Below are 19,158 nucleotides of genomic sequence, written 5' to 3'. Positions count from 1 at the left end.
TATATGTCAAAAACAGATAAAATTGGCAGTGTGTTAACCCTAGTTAGAATTCATTGATTGGAATAATTTTGGGACCAAAATGTTTTGTTTATTTTAATAAAACATCTTTCCAATTGTGTATGGTTCTAATTAAACTTTATATTTAATCTTTATTCAGACATGTTGGGGCTTTAAATATGTTTGGGTATCTATGGTCCTAGACACTATAGTTAACCAGTATTCTGACATGTTGGGGCTTTAAATATATTTGGTTGTTGGGTATGGTCCTAATCTTTATTCTGAAATGTTGAGGCTTTTAATATGTTTGGTTAAATTACTGATATTCAAACTATAATGCCAATAAAGAGCCCATTCAAACTTTAAATTATTTCTTAACCCATGTCCCTTAATCTCTTCTATAAGTTTAGTATCACTATCAAAAGAACAAATGAAATATGGTTTTAAAAACCATCTTGTTCGGCAATTTCAAGTTGAGCCATCAGTCACTTTATCTCTGATCTTGCCAGGGAAAGATTGGACTCAATCCAGTGGATAATACCATGGATGACTAATGTGTTCACAAGTCTACTACATACTCCAATTACTTACATGATTTCACATGTGGTCGGAAACTAACCATTTGACCCAAACGTGTTTTTAATATAAACGTTGCTCAATAAATAAACCGTAATTGTATTCCACACAATTATGCCCTGTGTTTAAAGAAGCTAAATCGCTATTCTTTGGCACCTAGAAATGGTCACTAATGGGTTGCAACGCATATAATAATGTAATATTAATGTATATAAACTGATTTAAATTCAATTTTTACTGTAATTTCTAATCAGTTATGTTCACCGAAATATGTGAAGAGTGCAAATTGAATGGAAGTCTTTGGTGTCTGGTTATTTCAGTCTTTTCCGATAGTTTTCCCTTGTGAGATATGTTTAACCTCGCTCATCGAGTCACGCATTACAAATGGCTCTCTCTAGCATTCTGGCACGCGATTTGTGTGCCAAGTTTAAAATTTTCATTGTGTCTTAAATATTGGATACCAACAAAATAACAACATCTATGTTGATTTAAATTGACCAATAAGTCGAAGACTGTGGATGATACTGAGTTAAAGACTTGGCTACTTTAAGTACACTGGTCTTGATGTCTTTATAACCCCAAATCTGGCAGGCGTTTAGCCATTTACTGCATTGATGAAAAGATCCCTTTAAACTGAAAACTGATACATCAATGACAAAGGTAAATCTGGGTCACATACATTCTAGCTTGTGAAACAAACAAGATTTTGAATTCAACATGGACTACAATTAAAATTCAATTCAAGAAAAACACATAATCTAAAGCTATTATATCAACTTTTGTTGCCTGGTAACCAATTGTGGAAAACTTTGTTTTTTTTGCTACTGTCTTGTATATATATATAGTACACTCCGTTTATAACTATAGATCAACAAGTAGGTTTTATATGAATGCACAACTACATAAGAAATGTTCAAATTGATAGAAATGGATAAAAGAATGATTACTCGTAAAAACATTTATCTGAGATCAACAATTAATATGGAATTTTGCATCAATTTGGCAATTTCGAGAATCCAAGATTTGCCTGGGCACCTGAATTTCTTTCTACTTTTCTTTTAATTCCAAATAAACGTGAACAACCAACTTGTACATGAGCCGTAGACAGAGACTACATATTGACTATCCATACGAACGAAGACACACTTTCCTTTTCAGTTGCACAATAGGAAACCAGGCTTAAAATATCAAAGAGTTTCTTCTGATTCTGAGACATTACAGTTGTGAGTCCAGTGCCCAAAGTATAAAGATTAAATGAAATTTTTTTAGAATTACTACTATATAATATGATTATTTCTGACTAGTTGGACATTTTGTACATTTATATAGTGGTCACAGCAATACAAATTTTTACTATTTGAATATTTTAAATCACGTTGACTCATTGAAATGATATTTTTTGGGACTAGTTCTGGTGCATTTTCAGATTTATAGAAAATATGAATCTTTCTAATCAATATGTTTTCTATTATTTCTAAAGTTTCATTTTCAATATTAGATGATATTATCAAATATTTTATGAGACAAAAATAAACCGATAAAATTCCATTCGGAATCAAACATTCGAGAATTGGTGTGAGCACTACATTTATAATACAAAACAAACAAACTACCAACATACATAAAACATAGATAAGCAAATACTAAGATAACAGTCCTACCCCCATCCCCACAGCCCCCCCCCCCCACCAAATTCCTCAGCCCCCAGCAGCAAAGTCATCCAAGCTACCCATATTTTTGTGGTCTAAATGACAAATTATGAAGCATTTCGTCCTATATTGCATGTTTCAAATAAACTCAAGTTTTAACAATTCCATCAAGAGGTCAAAATATAAACAAAAAATTTGCAATAGAAACATGTGTTCAATATTTTACAGTCAAGTGCCAAATTCCTACTCTTATTCTCTAATTTTTCATCATATTTATCAATCATTTTCAGTTCATAGGACTTTAGATGACTTCCACAACTTTATGCACGTAAACCTGTTTCAGTTTTCAAGGCTATTTCATATGATTGGTTATCATTGCTTAACCAGTCTAAAAGATAACAATCTTTACCATTAATTATCTTATTCTAAAAATAATTATTGCTTTTTATATCTATCTGAAATGAATCCATAAATAATATCAAGTCAATACTAGATTATTATAAGTTTTCCAGGAACATTTTTTTGTGACAATTATTAAAGATACATTATGTAAGATTTAGATAAAGAGCTAGCCATTCTTGTTATAATAGTTCGGAAAAAGATAATGTAAAATGAATAATTTGAAAATTTCATTCAAATTACTCTATTGCGAGCAAAGATATTAGCCTTTAAAAGTTCAACAAGACGTGTGCAATAATTTCAACCACCGTACTGATTGTTCAAAGCTAAGTCTCGCTCCTCCATATTTAGCTTAAATCAAAATATGGCTAAAATGTTCTAATCTATTTAATATCGAAGAAATCCGATGCCATCGAGAGTTGATTATAGCCTGGATAAGTTAATTAATGTCTAATTAATAATTTAGAAAACATTTCAGGCCTAAAGAAAGATTTAGCTCTTGCATAATGTATGTTTAACAGATTATTGTTGTTGGCAAAACAGATCCAAAAGGAATATCAATTAAATGGTAAAAATTGGTTCAGTTCCGTTCAGTATTTACAAAGATATAATTAACTGAAATTTTTACAAACAATACTACCTTTAATATTTTGGTTTTATTTTCTTAAACAAAAATGGTTGGAGTGACCAAGTTTAGATTTGTCGTTGATTCCATAAAGCAGTTAGGTTTTAAAACGTTAAATATTGTGTAATTCAACATGGCGCCCGAGGGGTTTACGATTATATAGGTACGATGTAGTATCAAATGGTTTATTTATATGAGCGTCAAGGTTTGGACTATGCCTTGGTAAACAGAAGTAGGAGGCGACTGGTATGTGTCTCTCTTTTGTGGCCTGTTCACCTTCGGTTATGTGTCAAGGTTGAACGAGCGGCTTCTTATCAACCAGATCGGCTATGGACACTCAGGATAACCAGGTCTTCATAGCCACTCTCATATTTTATTTTCTTAATTAAATGTTAAATAATTAATCCGAAAAATCTGATATTATCTGAAAAATGCACAGGATCAACAACTTTAATAAGAACAAAAAAACTAAACAATGAATAAATACAATAAAATACAATCTAAGACAACATCATGCTAAACATAGATTATAAATAACCACAATACAAGAGGCATCAAAATCACTAATTGAAATATAGGTAATTGTATACTGAGCCTACCATGCACTGTGTTGAGTGCAGAGCCACTGGTCGGACAAAGAGCTTGGGGGGAGTTATCACATGAGCTATTAGACCTGAGTGAGTCTTCATTGGTAAAAGACACTGGAAAGATGGCAAGTTTACAATTTTAAATTCTTTGAATTTTATTTTCAAACAATTAAAAAAATTACAATAGAATTTTCTTTGTAATGGTATATCAATTTAATTAAAATTATAGCAACATTTCAGTTTGTTTACTTTTTTATTTGTTTATAACATTTATCTTGATTTAAAGAAATATCTTTATAAGACACTTTCAGTAAAGGACCGTAGCAAAATTTCAACATTTGTGTCCAAACGAATAACCAGCAGAACAGAGTTGAACATCATTGCGGATAGAAAATAATAAATTAGATGTCGGTTATTAAAGATCCATTATGTAAGATTTAGATAAAGAGCTGACCATTCTTGCTATAATCACAGTTCAAAAATAGATAATTCAAAATTAATAAATTGAAAATTTATAATAAATTGAAAATTTCATTCAATTAATTTATTCTGAGCCAAGGTAACACTGTTTGAAGTTCTATTTCCATAGCAACAGTACTTGTTAATTGAGACTCAGCCTCGCTTCTCCATTTTTAAAAAAAATCATTAAATGGTGACCGGATTTCAATTGGTATACATCTTTCATCTGACGTTTAGAGAGTTGGTTATAGGGTTGCCAATCATGTTAATAAATGTCTAAATAATAATTTATATAACATTTGAAGCCAAAATAAAAACCTGCAATATGCAGATTTAGCTCTTGAATAATGCATCTTTAATGAATCATAACTGGAAATATGTCAACATTTTCTTACAGGTGGGACGGTATTGGATAAAAAATCAAGATCTATCTATGGGTTATTCTTTTGGACTCAAATGTTGAAATTTTGGGACGGTCTCTAAGGCGCTAAATCTGATTGATAAAAACCTGTATGCAGAAAATTCTGCAAAACCTTTTGAAAGGCTTTGATTATTCAGACATTTCAATGGAAAATTTAAAATAAACTGACTTATATATTGTTTATTTTGCTGTAATATTCCCCTAACTTACCATGAACTATTACATGGTTTTATTAAATTAATATATAATTAATAAGTTATTTCACGCTTTCCAACTGATTGATGATACAGACTTAAAGCAGAGATAGATTGTTGCAAAGCTTAACATGAGATCATGTGATACACAAATAAGGCTTTATAGTTACCTCCCATGTTCCCTATTCCACAACAGTGAAATGATCAATTGTCAGATGCCTAGTACTTTATGATAATAAATTGAATCAATCAACCCTATTCTTTTAGTTTGTTTAATAAAACGTCCAGTGTTGCACTATGACAAAGCTTTAACCTTAGTTTGTTTCATAAATAGATAGAACTCAATGACCATTGAATACCGCTCGGGTTATTCAATGGTTCAAGAGAGTGTATCCCTGCACATGCAAATCTCAAAATACACCGTACTATCCAGATTATCAACAAAAAAAGAAAGAAAAAAAGTCAGCAGCAATAATGTTAATATTCATCATAGGTTCCACCCTTTTTTCTTTCTTTTTGACAAAAACTGTGGTTGCCTAGTGGCGACGGCATAACAGTTTGACGTAATTCTGAAAGTGACATCATTCTGGATAAAAGTAGTACGTGTCCTAGCCATTGAATACAACCATAGGTTGTTCAATGGCTGTATTCAAGGCTGTATTCAAGGCTGTATTCAATGATATTTGCATGTAATTACAGAATAAAACTTGTAGTGTTGCACTATAGGACTATAGGCCTACCATATGATAAAACCTTGACCTTGTCTGAAGGTATAAATAGAAATATAGATATGATTACCTGCACTCTAAGAGTATTACAATCATCTCCTTTACATATTCCTTTCTTCTCATAATGTTCACTAACTTCATCTAATTTAGCTGTAAAATCACTTGTAACTGAAAATAAATATATATACAAAAAATATGCAACTTTTTATCAACTATAATTAACATAACTTTGTTCTAGTCAGTTCAATATATTCCTGTGTAAAGGGTTATGGAAGTACAAATCCTTTTATCAAATAAATTAGATATTTGACTTTGAGAAGACATCCTTTTATTGGACTTTGCTTTTACAAACAGAACACAATTTTTATGGGAAACAATCACTGGTTTTATTATATAAACACGACTTTTCAACAACTATCCTATTATTGTTAAAAGTATAAAGGCTATAGAAGGGGAGATAACTTACAAAGTAATTCTTCTCCACCATCACCACCACAATGATTATTGGTACCCTTCTGATGACATTGAACAGGATCTGTAGATAGATAATTAATATATATTACAAGAAAACTGGACAAGATAGCACTGATACAATAGAAACACAATACACCAATACTCAATCAAAACCAAACAGTGAATATAAATCTGTTAGCTATATATGTCTTTAATATAGCAAGTGTTTATAAATACATTATGTAAAAGCTAAATCTGCCTTTTGATTGCAGGTCTTTCTTTTGGTCTCAAATGTTATATAAATCATTAATAAGACATTTATTCAAATGACAAGCCCATAATCAATTATCTAGACCATTGGATGGTTGTGATTTTGAACGGATTAAAATATGATTGCCATTTAATAATTTAATTTAAAATGGATAATGAAGACTTTGTTTATCTTGACATACTTTTGTTTTTTAGCATATAAATCTGTATGCTAAATTTATTAATTTGTGATGTGTTGATGACCTTTTTGGTGTATAAATCTATGGTAATAATAAATGTTATAGACTAAAATATCGTGCTAATCATAAACTAAAACTATTCTTCTTTATTTATTTCAATTTGTTATCAAATGCTTAATTAACATGCTTTCAGCCAAAGCATAGCGATATATAATTTTATACACTGTGCGTATTTGTCATATTATAGCTATTCTGTATCCTTCTTGTCCATTGAAAATTATATTATGAGATTGTTTTAGGTTAATACGAATTGCAGGGGGTGGGGCTGGCGGGTGAGAAATCTAGATCATTTCAAAACTTCAAAACAAATTGTTAACAGTTACAGAAATAAAATGGGGTTCTGTCTTATTAAGTCTGCGCCAACATTGCTAATGAAGACTGGCATATGTTCAGCAGTGTTCTATGTCCTACTCTTATTTCAATTTTTAATTGTCAGGTGATCTTAACATGCTTCCAATGGTATGCACAGGACTAACCACTTCCTTGCCTGGTCCTGCACCACTAACACAATCCAACGATAAAATATCCTGAGGAACTTTCTCAGTGAACGTCAGGATTCGACATAGGATATCCTGGTTGGTAATCCAGCATCACACTAGCTGATCCACTGTGACCCCCACTATTTACATGACTGGGGAACTTTCTCAGTCAACATTAGATTTGGACATAGAATATCCTGGTTGGTAATCCAGCATCACACTAACTGATCCACTGTGACCCCCACTATTTACACGACTGAGGAACTTTCTCTGTCCACACTAGGATTGGACCTGGGATATCCTGGTTAGTAATTCAGCATCACACTAACTGATCCACTGTGACCCCACTAGTAACTTTCTCTGTCCACACTAGGATTGGACCTGAGATATCCTGGTTAGTAATTCAGCATCACACTAACTGATCTACTGTGACTCCACTAGTTACCTGACTGAGGAACTTTCTGTCCACACTAGGATTGGACCTGGGATATCCTGGTTGGTAATCCAGCATCACACTAACCGATCCACTGTGGCCCCCACCAGTTACCCGATGATAACGGAGCAACTTTCTCAGACTGATCAGATTGATATAATATTCAAATGTCATTTAGTAGTAGACGACATAAAACAATTATAAAGATAATCATTTTTCAGTTGTTGAAAAATCATAAACCCTGTCCAATAAACTTTCCAATAATCAGATATTTATCAAATTAACAGAAAATAAAATGTTAGGATAAAATCAAATATCAACCTATATAGTGATTAACATAAAAAAGAAAATAGAAATAGGGTTATCGGTAGTCAAAGGGTGCTTTGGAGAGAACTTATATTATAGGTCTTTGCCTGTTGTTCAATCCAATTCAGTTTATTGAATAAAATATTGTTTAAACTAAAGGGTGCTTTAAAGTTAGAATTTCATATTTTCTAAGAAAGTCAAAACATAATTATTTCTATGTCTTTTGCTCAATAGGTTGTTAACTCACTATTATACGATCATAGGTTATATCTTTCTCACACTTGTTTTCCTATTTCCCACCATGTAATAGCTATCTTCAAACGTTTGAATTTGAAGTTGAAAATGATATTTTTGCCAATTTCTCAACTGGCAATAGTAAATTATAGGATTAATAGGATTATTCTTTAACAAGGTAGGAAGGGCTGTTTATAGATACCATCTATTTTAGGGCTTTATTTTATTACATTTTTAAAAATATAACTTAAAAATATGAAATTGTAACTTTAAAGGATTTGGGTAAAAATAAAATATTGAATTGGGTCAATATTGTGTGTTATTTACATGATTGATGGGGGCAGAGGTCGCAGTCACGTAAAAATCGGCGTATTTCACGCATTTTTTTCAAAATAAACGCAAATATTGATGGACGCTGCGTAATTTACACGCAGAAAATTTCCCCGACGTGAGAATAATAAAATTATTCTATGTCGTAGTTTGTACAATTTATGTGCTTCATCCGGCATTTACACACTTCTACTGTACGTAGTCTCCATAGTTTTTTTTATATATCCTCTTATTTCATTCATAAGTTCATGGCAGTAAGCCTATACGTAGCTATCCTATTGAAAGCAATAAAGTGCATTTCATACAAGACTTGGGATTGGCTAGAACAAGACATACTGTTTACATTCAGCCAATCAAATGTTGGCTTTCATAGCGTAGTTTTATCTTTACGTCCTGTCGAAGTGAAAGATTGAAATGACTGTGCCGTCAATCGTAGACATGCCGTTAACTTCCAGTCGTCATTAGACTAAATACAGTAGACATATCAATAAAATAAGGACGCTTAAAATAGGGTTGTTCACAAAACGACTTTACTTGCTTCTATATTGAGTATTTTTACGCAACTCGAAATTGATCCACCACGACCTCTGGATGGGGGTAAACTTTATGATGGCTATGTGAAATCAATGTAAACCAATGCAAACTTTAAATGTCAACAACTAAAACTATCTATTTAACCCTAAAAAAACGATGTTGTAGCATCATTTTGAAACTGAGATATGGTTATTTCATTAAATATGTTACAATTTAAGAACTTTGCCATGTGCTGCATTTCTGCCGAATCTTCTTTGAATTTCAAGCAAGACAGTATTCTATGTGCACACCAATGTGTACATGATCGGACCTTGCTTTAACACGCCATCTGAATGACTAGCAAGGGGGGTTTAATGTCCGTCCACTCAACACAAACTAGGTCTTTAGTAGTTGGAGTAAACTGGAGGACCAGGATAAAACCCATGAGGTTAAGCAGGCGAACCTACTCCTTGTTACGTACAAGTGTGGGAATGACAAACCTTATGATCAAAAATACATGTGTGAAACCATTTGGCCAACCCACCCCCTGCCTTGATTTGAACCAAGGATGCTAAATAAAAGATATAATATTATTATTATTATTAGGCTTGGATACAGTGTTATAACAATTGTCCACATCAGTTTTAAACATGCATGAGTTATGTGTAAATAAACCTCAACCAAAACACATAGAATTCTACAATAGCCTAATCTAAAACTATAAGGATGTATTCATCATATAAAACAACTAAAATATCAAAATCATTCAAGTGGCATGAAATGAAATGGAGTTGAACGTCTTATTTTTCTGCACCGCCTGGGTCAATGAAGAAGGAATTACACCATACACAAGGAGCAAACCCAAGACATGGTTAGCAAGCCAGTGTCTTACTCACTGAGCCACTGCAGCTACAATTAACGTGGCAACGATTCTATGCAAGTCAAATAATGTATTGTTATCAATCAACCTCTAGTCATTGTTGAATATGTATCAGTACATTAATTCATAAATTTTAATAGTCCGCTATTTGCAATATTCTAGAATAATGTCCATTGTTTTAACTCTTGATAATGTTGCTTACTGTAAACAAACGCTATTTTGATAGCCAATCAATTTAAGAATTTAGAGTTTTCAAATGTTGTGTAACATTTAATAAATTTTTAGATGACCGTAAATATACGACGTTTTATCTCCATGCACAGACTGAACTGTCAGACATACTCAGGATTCATAAGTTTCTGACTTTTTTTTATTTTTTGGGAAAAGTAGGATACTATGAAAATGAAAAAAAAGAGTGTTCTAATACTTTTGTAGTACTTTTCATGAATGTATTAATAACAAGAGTTTTATTGGCATTGTAATATTTTCAATGAAACTATGAACAAATGAATAATTGCAGAAATGTAGCTCTGACCATATTTCACTTTCTGTTTACTGTTCAATTATTACTAAATGCTGTCTAACAGTTGAGTACACAAATTGTTTAGAATTAGTGTTTCTAGTGCTTGCCTATAAAACCTGCATGCCTTATTTGATGATTTCAATATAATAGTTTACAAATATAATGAATGAATTCCAGTCCCCGTAAATTCTATAAGTACCAGTTAATATATCACACTCAGGATGGGGAGTTATAACACAGCTAAGTCCTAAACGTCCTGAAAATAACATGGTACCTACATCAAATACATGTTTTATTATCTCAACGAAGCACTTCAGGAGGCATTATCATTCTTATCGAGAAAATAATTCTGAATAATTCTATCTTCAGGTTATCATTAGACTCAACTAATTATATAAAATTAAAAAAAATAGAGTAAGATGTTTTTCAAGAGTGTTCGTTAAACTTTGCACTCAAAAATTTGTCTGAATTATAAATGAAAGTTAAAACTTGTATATTTAATTAAGCAATACCTTGACAAATCTGTCACAAATTTGGGGTACTACTGAATTTAAACTTGCCAAATATAACTGTATAGTGAAATTACATTGAATGGATTATCATTTGTTTACCAAAAATTGGAAATCTCCAGAGTGATAATACCTCTTTAAAAGACAATACAGGAAGAATGCACAATAAAAAACAGACACAAAAGCATAACAAGAGTGCACACAAAGTTGTAATAATAAAAGTTAATGTGAATTTTTATTTTTTTTTTTTAAACGTTTATTAAAAACTTCTGTTTCCTAGATTTTGGATGCTCTCTTCCAAGCTTTAAAATCCAAATTTTTAATATTAAAAAAATCATCAAAAAATCATTCATGAGACTACTGGTATTTATTTATTTATCAAAGAACTAAAAAAATGAATTAGTTTGGCTGTAATGGGATAGGATTTTGAGACAAGAATACCAGTATTTTATAGCCTTACAACATCTTTCTGATGGCAAGTATGGCAATTTATGATGATAATTAATTTTGAAAACATAAAATATAGCATCAATATTTTTTACATACACTTTGTTGTGTTGGTGGAAGGAGCTAATTGACATGAATAAACAATAAATACAGCCATGTTCAATGAACAACAAATATAGCGTAATACATGTACAAGGCCAAATAAAAAAATACCCATGTTTACGGTTCTAGTTACTTGGCCACAAAAAATAGGGTCGGTTGGGTTCTGTAAAATAATGCCAATTCAGACTGTTATAAATATCGAAATTTTAGTGTCTGCAGAAAACCTAGGGGAAATGGGGGGAGGGGAAGCTTCAGGTCGGCTATTTGGGCTCAAAACGTTTGAGTCAGTTGGGTAACCATAAACGCAGGTATTTTTTTTTCGGCCTAATAATAATAAATGAATATATATATATAACTTACTACTAGTATCAATAGGAAGTTCTCCACCATTACATGATTCTAGTTTAATAGGTGTTATAGTACATGTCTGTGTACAATGGCCATTACAATCACCAGCTTTACCTCTTGTTCTTGTCTCTATAATACACTTCTCTTCTCCATTCTCCTGTTAATAACAGAAAAAGACAGTGGTTTAAACGACCATTAATTAACTGACCCAATCAAAATATGCCTTTAAGTTCAATTTAAGTCATTTACAAATTTTGTGGTACCGCATTTTCAGCATTTTTTTACATTAGATTTCTTTCTTCAAGGACAATTAAAACATTTGTTCTACATAATATTTTAAATCATTTAAAAATTTTGTGGTACCACATTTTCAGAATTCTTTCCATAGTGCACATTAGATTTCTTTCTTCCAGGATAATTAGATCATTTGTTCCATAATTTTAATCACCATTACATGTACTTTGAATTTATGACAAGTATTTTGTCTCTAATATGCAGATGCAGGACGGAGGGGCTGACAAGGAAAGCTGTCTAGTCGTTCGGATGGGACGAAAAACCGAGGTCCTGTGTACACATTGGCGTGCACGTAAAAGATCCCTTGGCAGTTGGAATTCGATATAAGAGTAGGCCGTAGTGCCGCTGTCCGGGCAAAATTTCCCTCATAGCACACTGTATGGCGTATGCCCGTCTTCATTAGCCCAGGTTAGGAGCAGAACAGTAGGACGTTAAACTCCATTTCATTTCATTTCATTTCTAATATGCAGATGCAAGTTGAAATAAATATAAATTAGACCAAAATTATCTTTTAGCCTCATTTTACTTATTTCAATTTTAAAAAAAATAAGGCAGTTGAAAAAAATATAAATTAGACCAAAATTATCTTTTAGCCTCTATTTACTTATTTCAATTTAAAAAAAAATAAGGCCTGAAAGGTGTTGTTCAGATAGAGATCTAGATCATCAAATTTAACATCATAGGATAAAGACTATCATGGCCTTGATGTTCATGGATTCAAATGAGTTATTCTTCATTAGCTGGCCGATGTTCTAAGACAGAAAGTAATGACATCATGAAATTAACAGAAAGTAATGGGAATTTTATTTAACCATGACATACATAAGGATGGATTGATTTTAATATTTTTATACCAATATGCTTTTTCACAAGGCGGCTTTTGAAATATTTTGAAAGTCTATATTTTTTTTCCTTTTGGTTTAGTATACTTTGCCTATAAAGTGAGAACTTTTTCACTTACAGTTTTACAGATGACCCGACTTTCTGTTTGAGGGTTAACAGCAAGACCTTTCTGTTGACAGTTGTTGCCAACAGGTTGAGCTAGTGTTTCTACCGGGGCTACACTTTGAGCAGCTTCATGGTATTTCTGGTAACATCGTAGAGCTCGAAGTGCCGACAAAGCTTCTTGATGTTCTGGTACTATGTCTAGAACAATACGATAATGAGCAACGGCACCGGTATAATTCTTGGTAGCCCACAGAAGATTACCATACAGGAAGTTGGTATCAGGCTGAAATCACAAAATATATACATTCTTCATGTTTAGAAAATCTGTAACAATTTCCGAGCAATAAAGAACACTTATGTGTAAGTATTTATATATTTATATTTTTGAAGATATGTTGTCTGTGACTGAAGTTGGATTTGTACTTCATATTCTATTGTCACCTGGAATGATCAAATTAGATTAGTCAGTAAATTTCTGCTAACTTTTCTAAAAGTGCACCTATAGACAGCTGGGGTAAAAACATGAATTCAGAATCATAATTAATGGAATCATCCAAAACTCCTTATGTCCCTATTGGAATATCAGTTCAAAAATGGTTAACCTCCGGTCAGTATTTACAAAGATATGTTGAACTGAACCACACTGGAAAATCCTGATGAACATTCTCGGCCAATGCAGGGATCGAACACAGGACCTTCAGGTTAGCGAGCTAACGTCCTATTCACTGAGCCACCGTAGCTCGCATTATCATAGGACTCTTTTAATCAAAATTGAATCAGGCAGTAAGATTACCTACCGTTGATATTCTGATTTTATTTTCTTAATTAAATATTCAATTTGTGTACATTTTATTGAGGAATAATCAGTGAGAAAATAGTAATATATCTAAATGTCAGGACCAATAATATCCATACCTCTGCATCATTTAATTTCAGGGCATCCTTCATGAGCAATATGGCATCGTCAAATCTTCCCCACTTGTAAAGTATATTAGCGAGATTATTTAGCGGTACATCAGCATATTCATCTGGTGCTAGAGCTAGAGATCGTCTGATACATTCAATACCATGATAATTATTACCAATAACTCTCCAGTATAAACCAGCTAAATTAAACAACACCCATCTAGCTCCAACTTCCTATAAATAATAAATAATATTTACAAAATGAAACAGAATTATGCTAGCTCTAGGGAATGAAATGAAATGGTGTTTAATGTCTTCCTTTTTTGCAGCAACCAGGTTAATGAAGACGGGGAAATTTTACCCTATTTTGATTTCATTTTATTTTTGGCCCATCCAAAAAACTAGAAGTTTATTCATAACCTAGTCCTCCATCCTGCACTATTGACAAGAGGAAGCCTGGTTAATCCTGAGGCACTTTCATGCAAACACCTGAGGAACTTGCATTGCCCACACCTGAATCAAACTCAAGGCCTCCTGGTTAATGAGTCAGAACCATACTCATTGAGTCACTGTGGATTCCCCTAGCTTTTGGTGAAAGGTCTAGATAAGAATATTCTGTATATCCAACCTAGACCAGGACAATGAAAGTGTTACAATTGCAGAAATTGAAAAAGTCATATTACTTCGCGATTTCTCAATGTCCTGTTATATATTGACAAAAATATTTTCGAACAGAGATACAGATAAAATTATAACGGCTAAAATTTACAGTTTGTTATTTAATATCATGATGAGGAGTTATTAAATTCCATTCCCCTGAGACTCAGACTTGTAAAATCCTGAAGGTTCACCTTGTTAAACACCTGTATAGAATGTCATTTACCTGTTTTATAGCTGATAATATTCTCTGTCCTACTTCTTCTTCTGTTACAGTTCCTCCATTAACATGGCTTAATAATACCTACATATATAAACACTCATTATCAACATGTACATAAACACTCATTACTTACATCATTACTTATCAACATGTACAGACCAATTAAAACCAGAGAGAGACAGAGAAATAGAGTTTAACCTCCACTCAACACAAACTAGGTCATTCCGGGATTAACAAAAGGTTCAATTTTAAATCAATAATTCACTTGCACGTAGTGGTCTTTAGCAGTGAGAGGAAACTTGTCACATACAACCAGGGCATCGAAACCATGTCACTAGACTCAATGACAGACCTTATGATACAAAGTGCACATGCTAACCATTCGGCCATCCAACCCCCCCCCAAAAAAATTAAAACCAGGATGAAGAACCAGAGAAAAGTCAGACGACCAGACGACCACCGTCAAGACCGGTCACATTATTTCAATGATGTCTTTCTTGTAAATCATTGCTTTGTTTTTCATTTTGACTGTGGAGCACAGTGGACACTTAAAGCTGGCCCCCAGATCCAATCACTTGATTTGATATGTGTTCTTTATTTCTTGCAAAGTCTGTGCAGTTTGTCTCGAACGCTCGTTTGTCTTATCAGTTTTGCTGGTGTGTAGGGCAGTCCTCCTGCACTGACTATGGTTATATTTGAATTGATATGATAAACTTCTATTTTACCTTTCTCATGGACGGATCTGACATTTTTAATGGCACTCTGGTACGTTCAGCCATGCTGACAGATTTAACGTTATCGTACGTTTTCTCATCATATTCATTGATAGTCAACAACGTTACACAGATCGGAGGGTACCATGGTAACGGATGTTCTCCATTTGCTTTCAGGTTTTGAGCTTCAGTTAACAAAGCTTTTACCCTGAAAAAGATAAAGCAGATACATAGTAAACAATTTCATACAGTTCATAATGGTTTCCCAATGAATAGCAGAAACAAAATTTAACCCTGTACGGGACTAAGCATCTAGCCCTTCAACGAAAACTCGAGGGAAGGACGAAAAGGCAAGATCCATACGTGAACTTGTTGGCACTTACTTAAAATAACCCAAGATAGTTGGAATTTGATAAAATTCACACATGTACTTGTTGGAAATGAAATGGGGTTTAACGTCCTACTGTTCTGCTCTGACTGAGCTAATGAAGATGGGCATACGTCATACAGTGTGCTATGAGGGAAATTTTGCCCGAATAGCGACAATAAGCCTACTTTTATATCGAATTCCAACAGAACTGCCAAGGGATATTTTACGTCCACATCAATGTGTACACGAGACCTCTAGGTGAGAGAGCTAACGTCTTACTCGCTGAGCCACCATGGCTGCCTGTACTCGTTGGTCGGCTAGTAAAAGACACGTTGGAATTTGGTGCAAAGTAGGCAGAAATACTGCTGTCTGGACATAATATGACATGCTCCAGTAATATGAATATGTTCTCCAATCAATGGATATAGAATTATAATAATAATAATAATGCTTTATTTCGTACTCATAGTACACGATACAATACTTAAATTACAAATTTACATAATTATTTACATATATGTCATATAAGTAAACTTTTCTCTATGATGTACATAAATAGTTGATAATTTCTTCAAGGTTTCTGGCATTATTATAGTTTACATCTCTATATGTAATAAATTCTCTGATACTATTTCCGAGTTGAATGTCCTTATTAGTAATTGGACATGAAAAGGCTTTAGCAATTATAAACTTGAACATTAGAGGGGGAAAAGGAAAAACAAACAACTTTAACTTACTCGAATCCTTTATTTTCTGGTGAGAGATAAACAGTAGACAGATTTCGTGGATCAGGTACTTTCTGTACAAATGTATCACATTCTTCTTTACTAGGCCAATCATCAGCACCAGAATCTGTATCGCCATACTGTAGAAAGATACATTAAAAAATTAAAAACTTTCAAGTTGGAGATGTGTTTGTAGTTGTACTATGTACAGATCAAACAAAGCTCAGATGAATAAGTTGGAGATATGGTTGTAGTTGTACATTCATAACTCTTAAACAAACCTCAAATCTGCAGCACATTACTTGCCCACTAGAACCCCACTACTAGAAGGTCTTTACTAATATAAATATAGTAATCTTTTAGAGACATTTAGTAACCGGATAGGGCAAAAAATTGATGGAAAACAGCTACTAATTTATTTGGGCGGCGTTTCGAAGAGTTAATTTATTTGGGAAAAGTTTCAAAGAGTCAATTCCTTTGGCCGACATTTTCAAAGTGTTCATTTATTTAGGTGATATTTCAATTTAAATTACTTTATCAGCTTAATAACGTTGAGAGAATACTCTTTGAATCGTTGTCCAAATAAATTAGAAGCCGTTTTCTATATATAAAGTAGTAAAACATAATTAACGATATTACCCTAGGAACAGGTCGTCTTTCTTTAACATACAGTGGTGCTCTAACTGGCAAATTATAATCTATAGTCTTTTTCTCATATTTCTTGGATGTTTGATGGGCTCTTTCAACCTAATCAAATAGAAATAGAAATTAAAATCTATAGTCTTTTTCTCATATTTCTTGGATGTTTGATTGGCTCTCTCAACCTGATCAAAAAGACATAAAACATTAAAGTGTATCCATTGCATAGATAGTCTCTGAAAATTGCATATAAAAATAAATTTAAATCTCACTAATCACTGATACCACTTAAAAGGAGAGGTCAAATAACCAAATCAAACTTTTTGTTGTTGTAATTTTGTATATAAACCATTTTGCTCCCACATTTATTTTCTAACCAGTGACTTATACTTCTGAAATACAAGTCCACCTGAAAGCTTTAAACAGCTAACAATATTTTCTTGCAAAAAAAACTAAAACTTCTAAAATATTATAATGCTAACAGTGAGACATGACAGCACCCACGGTTTTCCCATAAATTGGAATAGAGTTTAACATCTCATCCACACAATACTTCAGACATTTTGAGACTAACATGCAGTTAATTATTGCTAAGGTAAGATATGTGCAATATGCCTACTCCTAGACATTACCTCTTTCTTCTGTTCATCCATAGCAAATTGATCCAACATCTCCAGTGATGGTGCTTTTCTATTCCAGGTACATAGTAATACCTGTTTACCATCTCTATCTACCATATGACAATATTCACCTGTATAATATACAATAATATATTTATACTCACTAGATTATCTTTCTTGATCCGTAAAAGGAAGCTAATGTACGGTTCTTAACACATGTTCTTTACATGCACTCCAGTATTTTGACAGATTACTTTACCTACACTTTGGTCTCTAAACAGATGAACTTTAAGCACTTCAGTATCTAGATGGGTGAACTTTATGAGAAATCCAGTTTCTAGACAGATGGACTTTACGCACACTCCAGTATCTGGACTGGTGAACTTTACAAGCACTCCAGTATCTAGACGGGTGAACTTTACCCAGTATCTAGACGGGTGAACTTTACCCAGTATCTAGACGGGTGAACTTTACCCAGTATCTAGACGGGTGAACTTTACACTTGTTCTTTTACATGCACTCCAGTATCTAGACAGATGGACTTTATGTGCACTCCAGTGTCTAGTCAGATGGACTTTAAGCACTCCAGTATCTAGTCAGGTGAACTGTACAAGCACTCCAGTATCGAGATACATGAACCTTAAGTTCACTCCAGTTTCTGGACGGGTGGAATTTATGAGTACTCCAATCTTTAGACGGGTGGACTTTACGTTACACTCTAGTCTTTAGACAGGTGGACTTTATGTAACACTCCAGTCTCCGACGAAGGGAATTTATGAGCACTCCTGACTCTAGACAGGTGGAATTTATGAGCACTCCAGTCTCTAGATGGGTGGACTTTAAAGAACTAGACAACGGTTTCCTTGTCAGACAAATAGACTCTAATCTTACTACTTTAATTCTCAGCTAAAGGCGGGATTCAAACCATGGACCTTTCTAATTGAGAGTCCTGTGCTCTTACTATTCGATTATTGTGATCCCCTGTCACTCTAAAGCACAAGACATGACTTGACAAGGGAATGCAGCCAGGTAAATTGTCTGGGAGTCCTTTTTAATATATATTACAATATCAGAATAATATAAATAACAAAAAAATACTTTTATACCTATATCTTGTGTAGATTTTTTTGCTTTACTCAATTCCAAAGCAATACTTTGAGCAATTTTAGCTTCTGTTGTCACTTGTTCTGTCAATAATTTTTCGTTCTGTTGTTGCCATAGATCATGTTTCTTCTGATAATCCTTTAAATCTTTCAAAGTTCTCTGTAAAGATCTGGAAATACAAGATCGATCCAGGATATGAAAAAGTTTTATAATACATTGACTAGTTACATTATTCCAGAGACAACCTGCATCCAGACT

General features: G+C 33.1%; 1 protein-coding gene across 3 annotated transcripts in view; it reads right to left on the bottom strand.

Moving 5' to 3' along the window:
• The window catches only part of LOC126823398 (tetratricopeptide repeat protein 17), a 52,389-nt gene that overhangs the window by 16,574 nt on the left and 16,657 nt on the right, over window positions 1–19,158 (bottom strand). Inside the window, exons 9-21 of one of the 3 annotated variants that reach the window (XM_050552214.2) lie at window positions 18,903–19,069; window positions 17,809–17,927; window positions 17,177–17,284; window positions 16,550–16,677; window positions 15,455–15,650; window positions 14,733–14,810; window positions 13,859–14,083; window positions 12,957–13,226; window positions 11,714–11,858; window positions 10,495–10,551; window positions 6,102–6,170; window positions 5,706–5,803; window positions 3,846–3,947 (exon numbers count right to left, since the gene is read on the bottom strand). In XM_050552214.2, coding sequence (XP_050408171.1) covers window positions 3,846–3,947; window positions 5,706–5,803; window positions 6,102–6,170; window positions 10,495–10,551; window positions 11,714–11,858; window positions 12,957–13,226; window positions 13,859–14,083; window positions 14,733–14,810; window positions 15,455–15,650; window positions 16,550–16,677; window positions 17,177–17,284; window positions 17,809–17,927; window positions 18,903–19,069 — 1,762 coding nt within the window. The remainder of the gene's footprint in view (window positions 1–3,845; window positions 3,948–5,705; window positions 5,804–6,101; window positions 6,171–10,494; window positions 10,552–11,713; window positions 11,859–12,956; window positions 13,227–13,858; window positions 14,084–14,732; window positions 14,811–15,454; window positions 15,651–16,549; window positions 16,678–17,176; window positions 17,285–17,808; window positions 17,928–18,902; window positions 19,070–19,158) is intronic. The other 2 variants (XM_050552215.2, XM_050552216.2) reach the window with 2 other exon arrangements.

This window comes from Patella vulgata, chromosome 6 (genome assembly GCF_932274485.2).
Source record: "Patella vulgata chromosome 6, xgPatVulg1.2, whole genome shotgun sequence".
NCBI classification, from domain to species: domain Eukaryota; kingdom Metazoa; phylum Mollusca; class Gastropoda; family Patellidae; genus Patella; species Patella vulgata.
The sequence above is the reverse complement of the archived record's forward strand: the minus strand, read 5'-3'. Positions and strand labels throughout refer to the sequence as shown.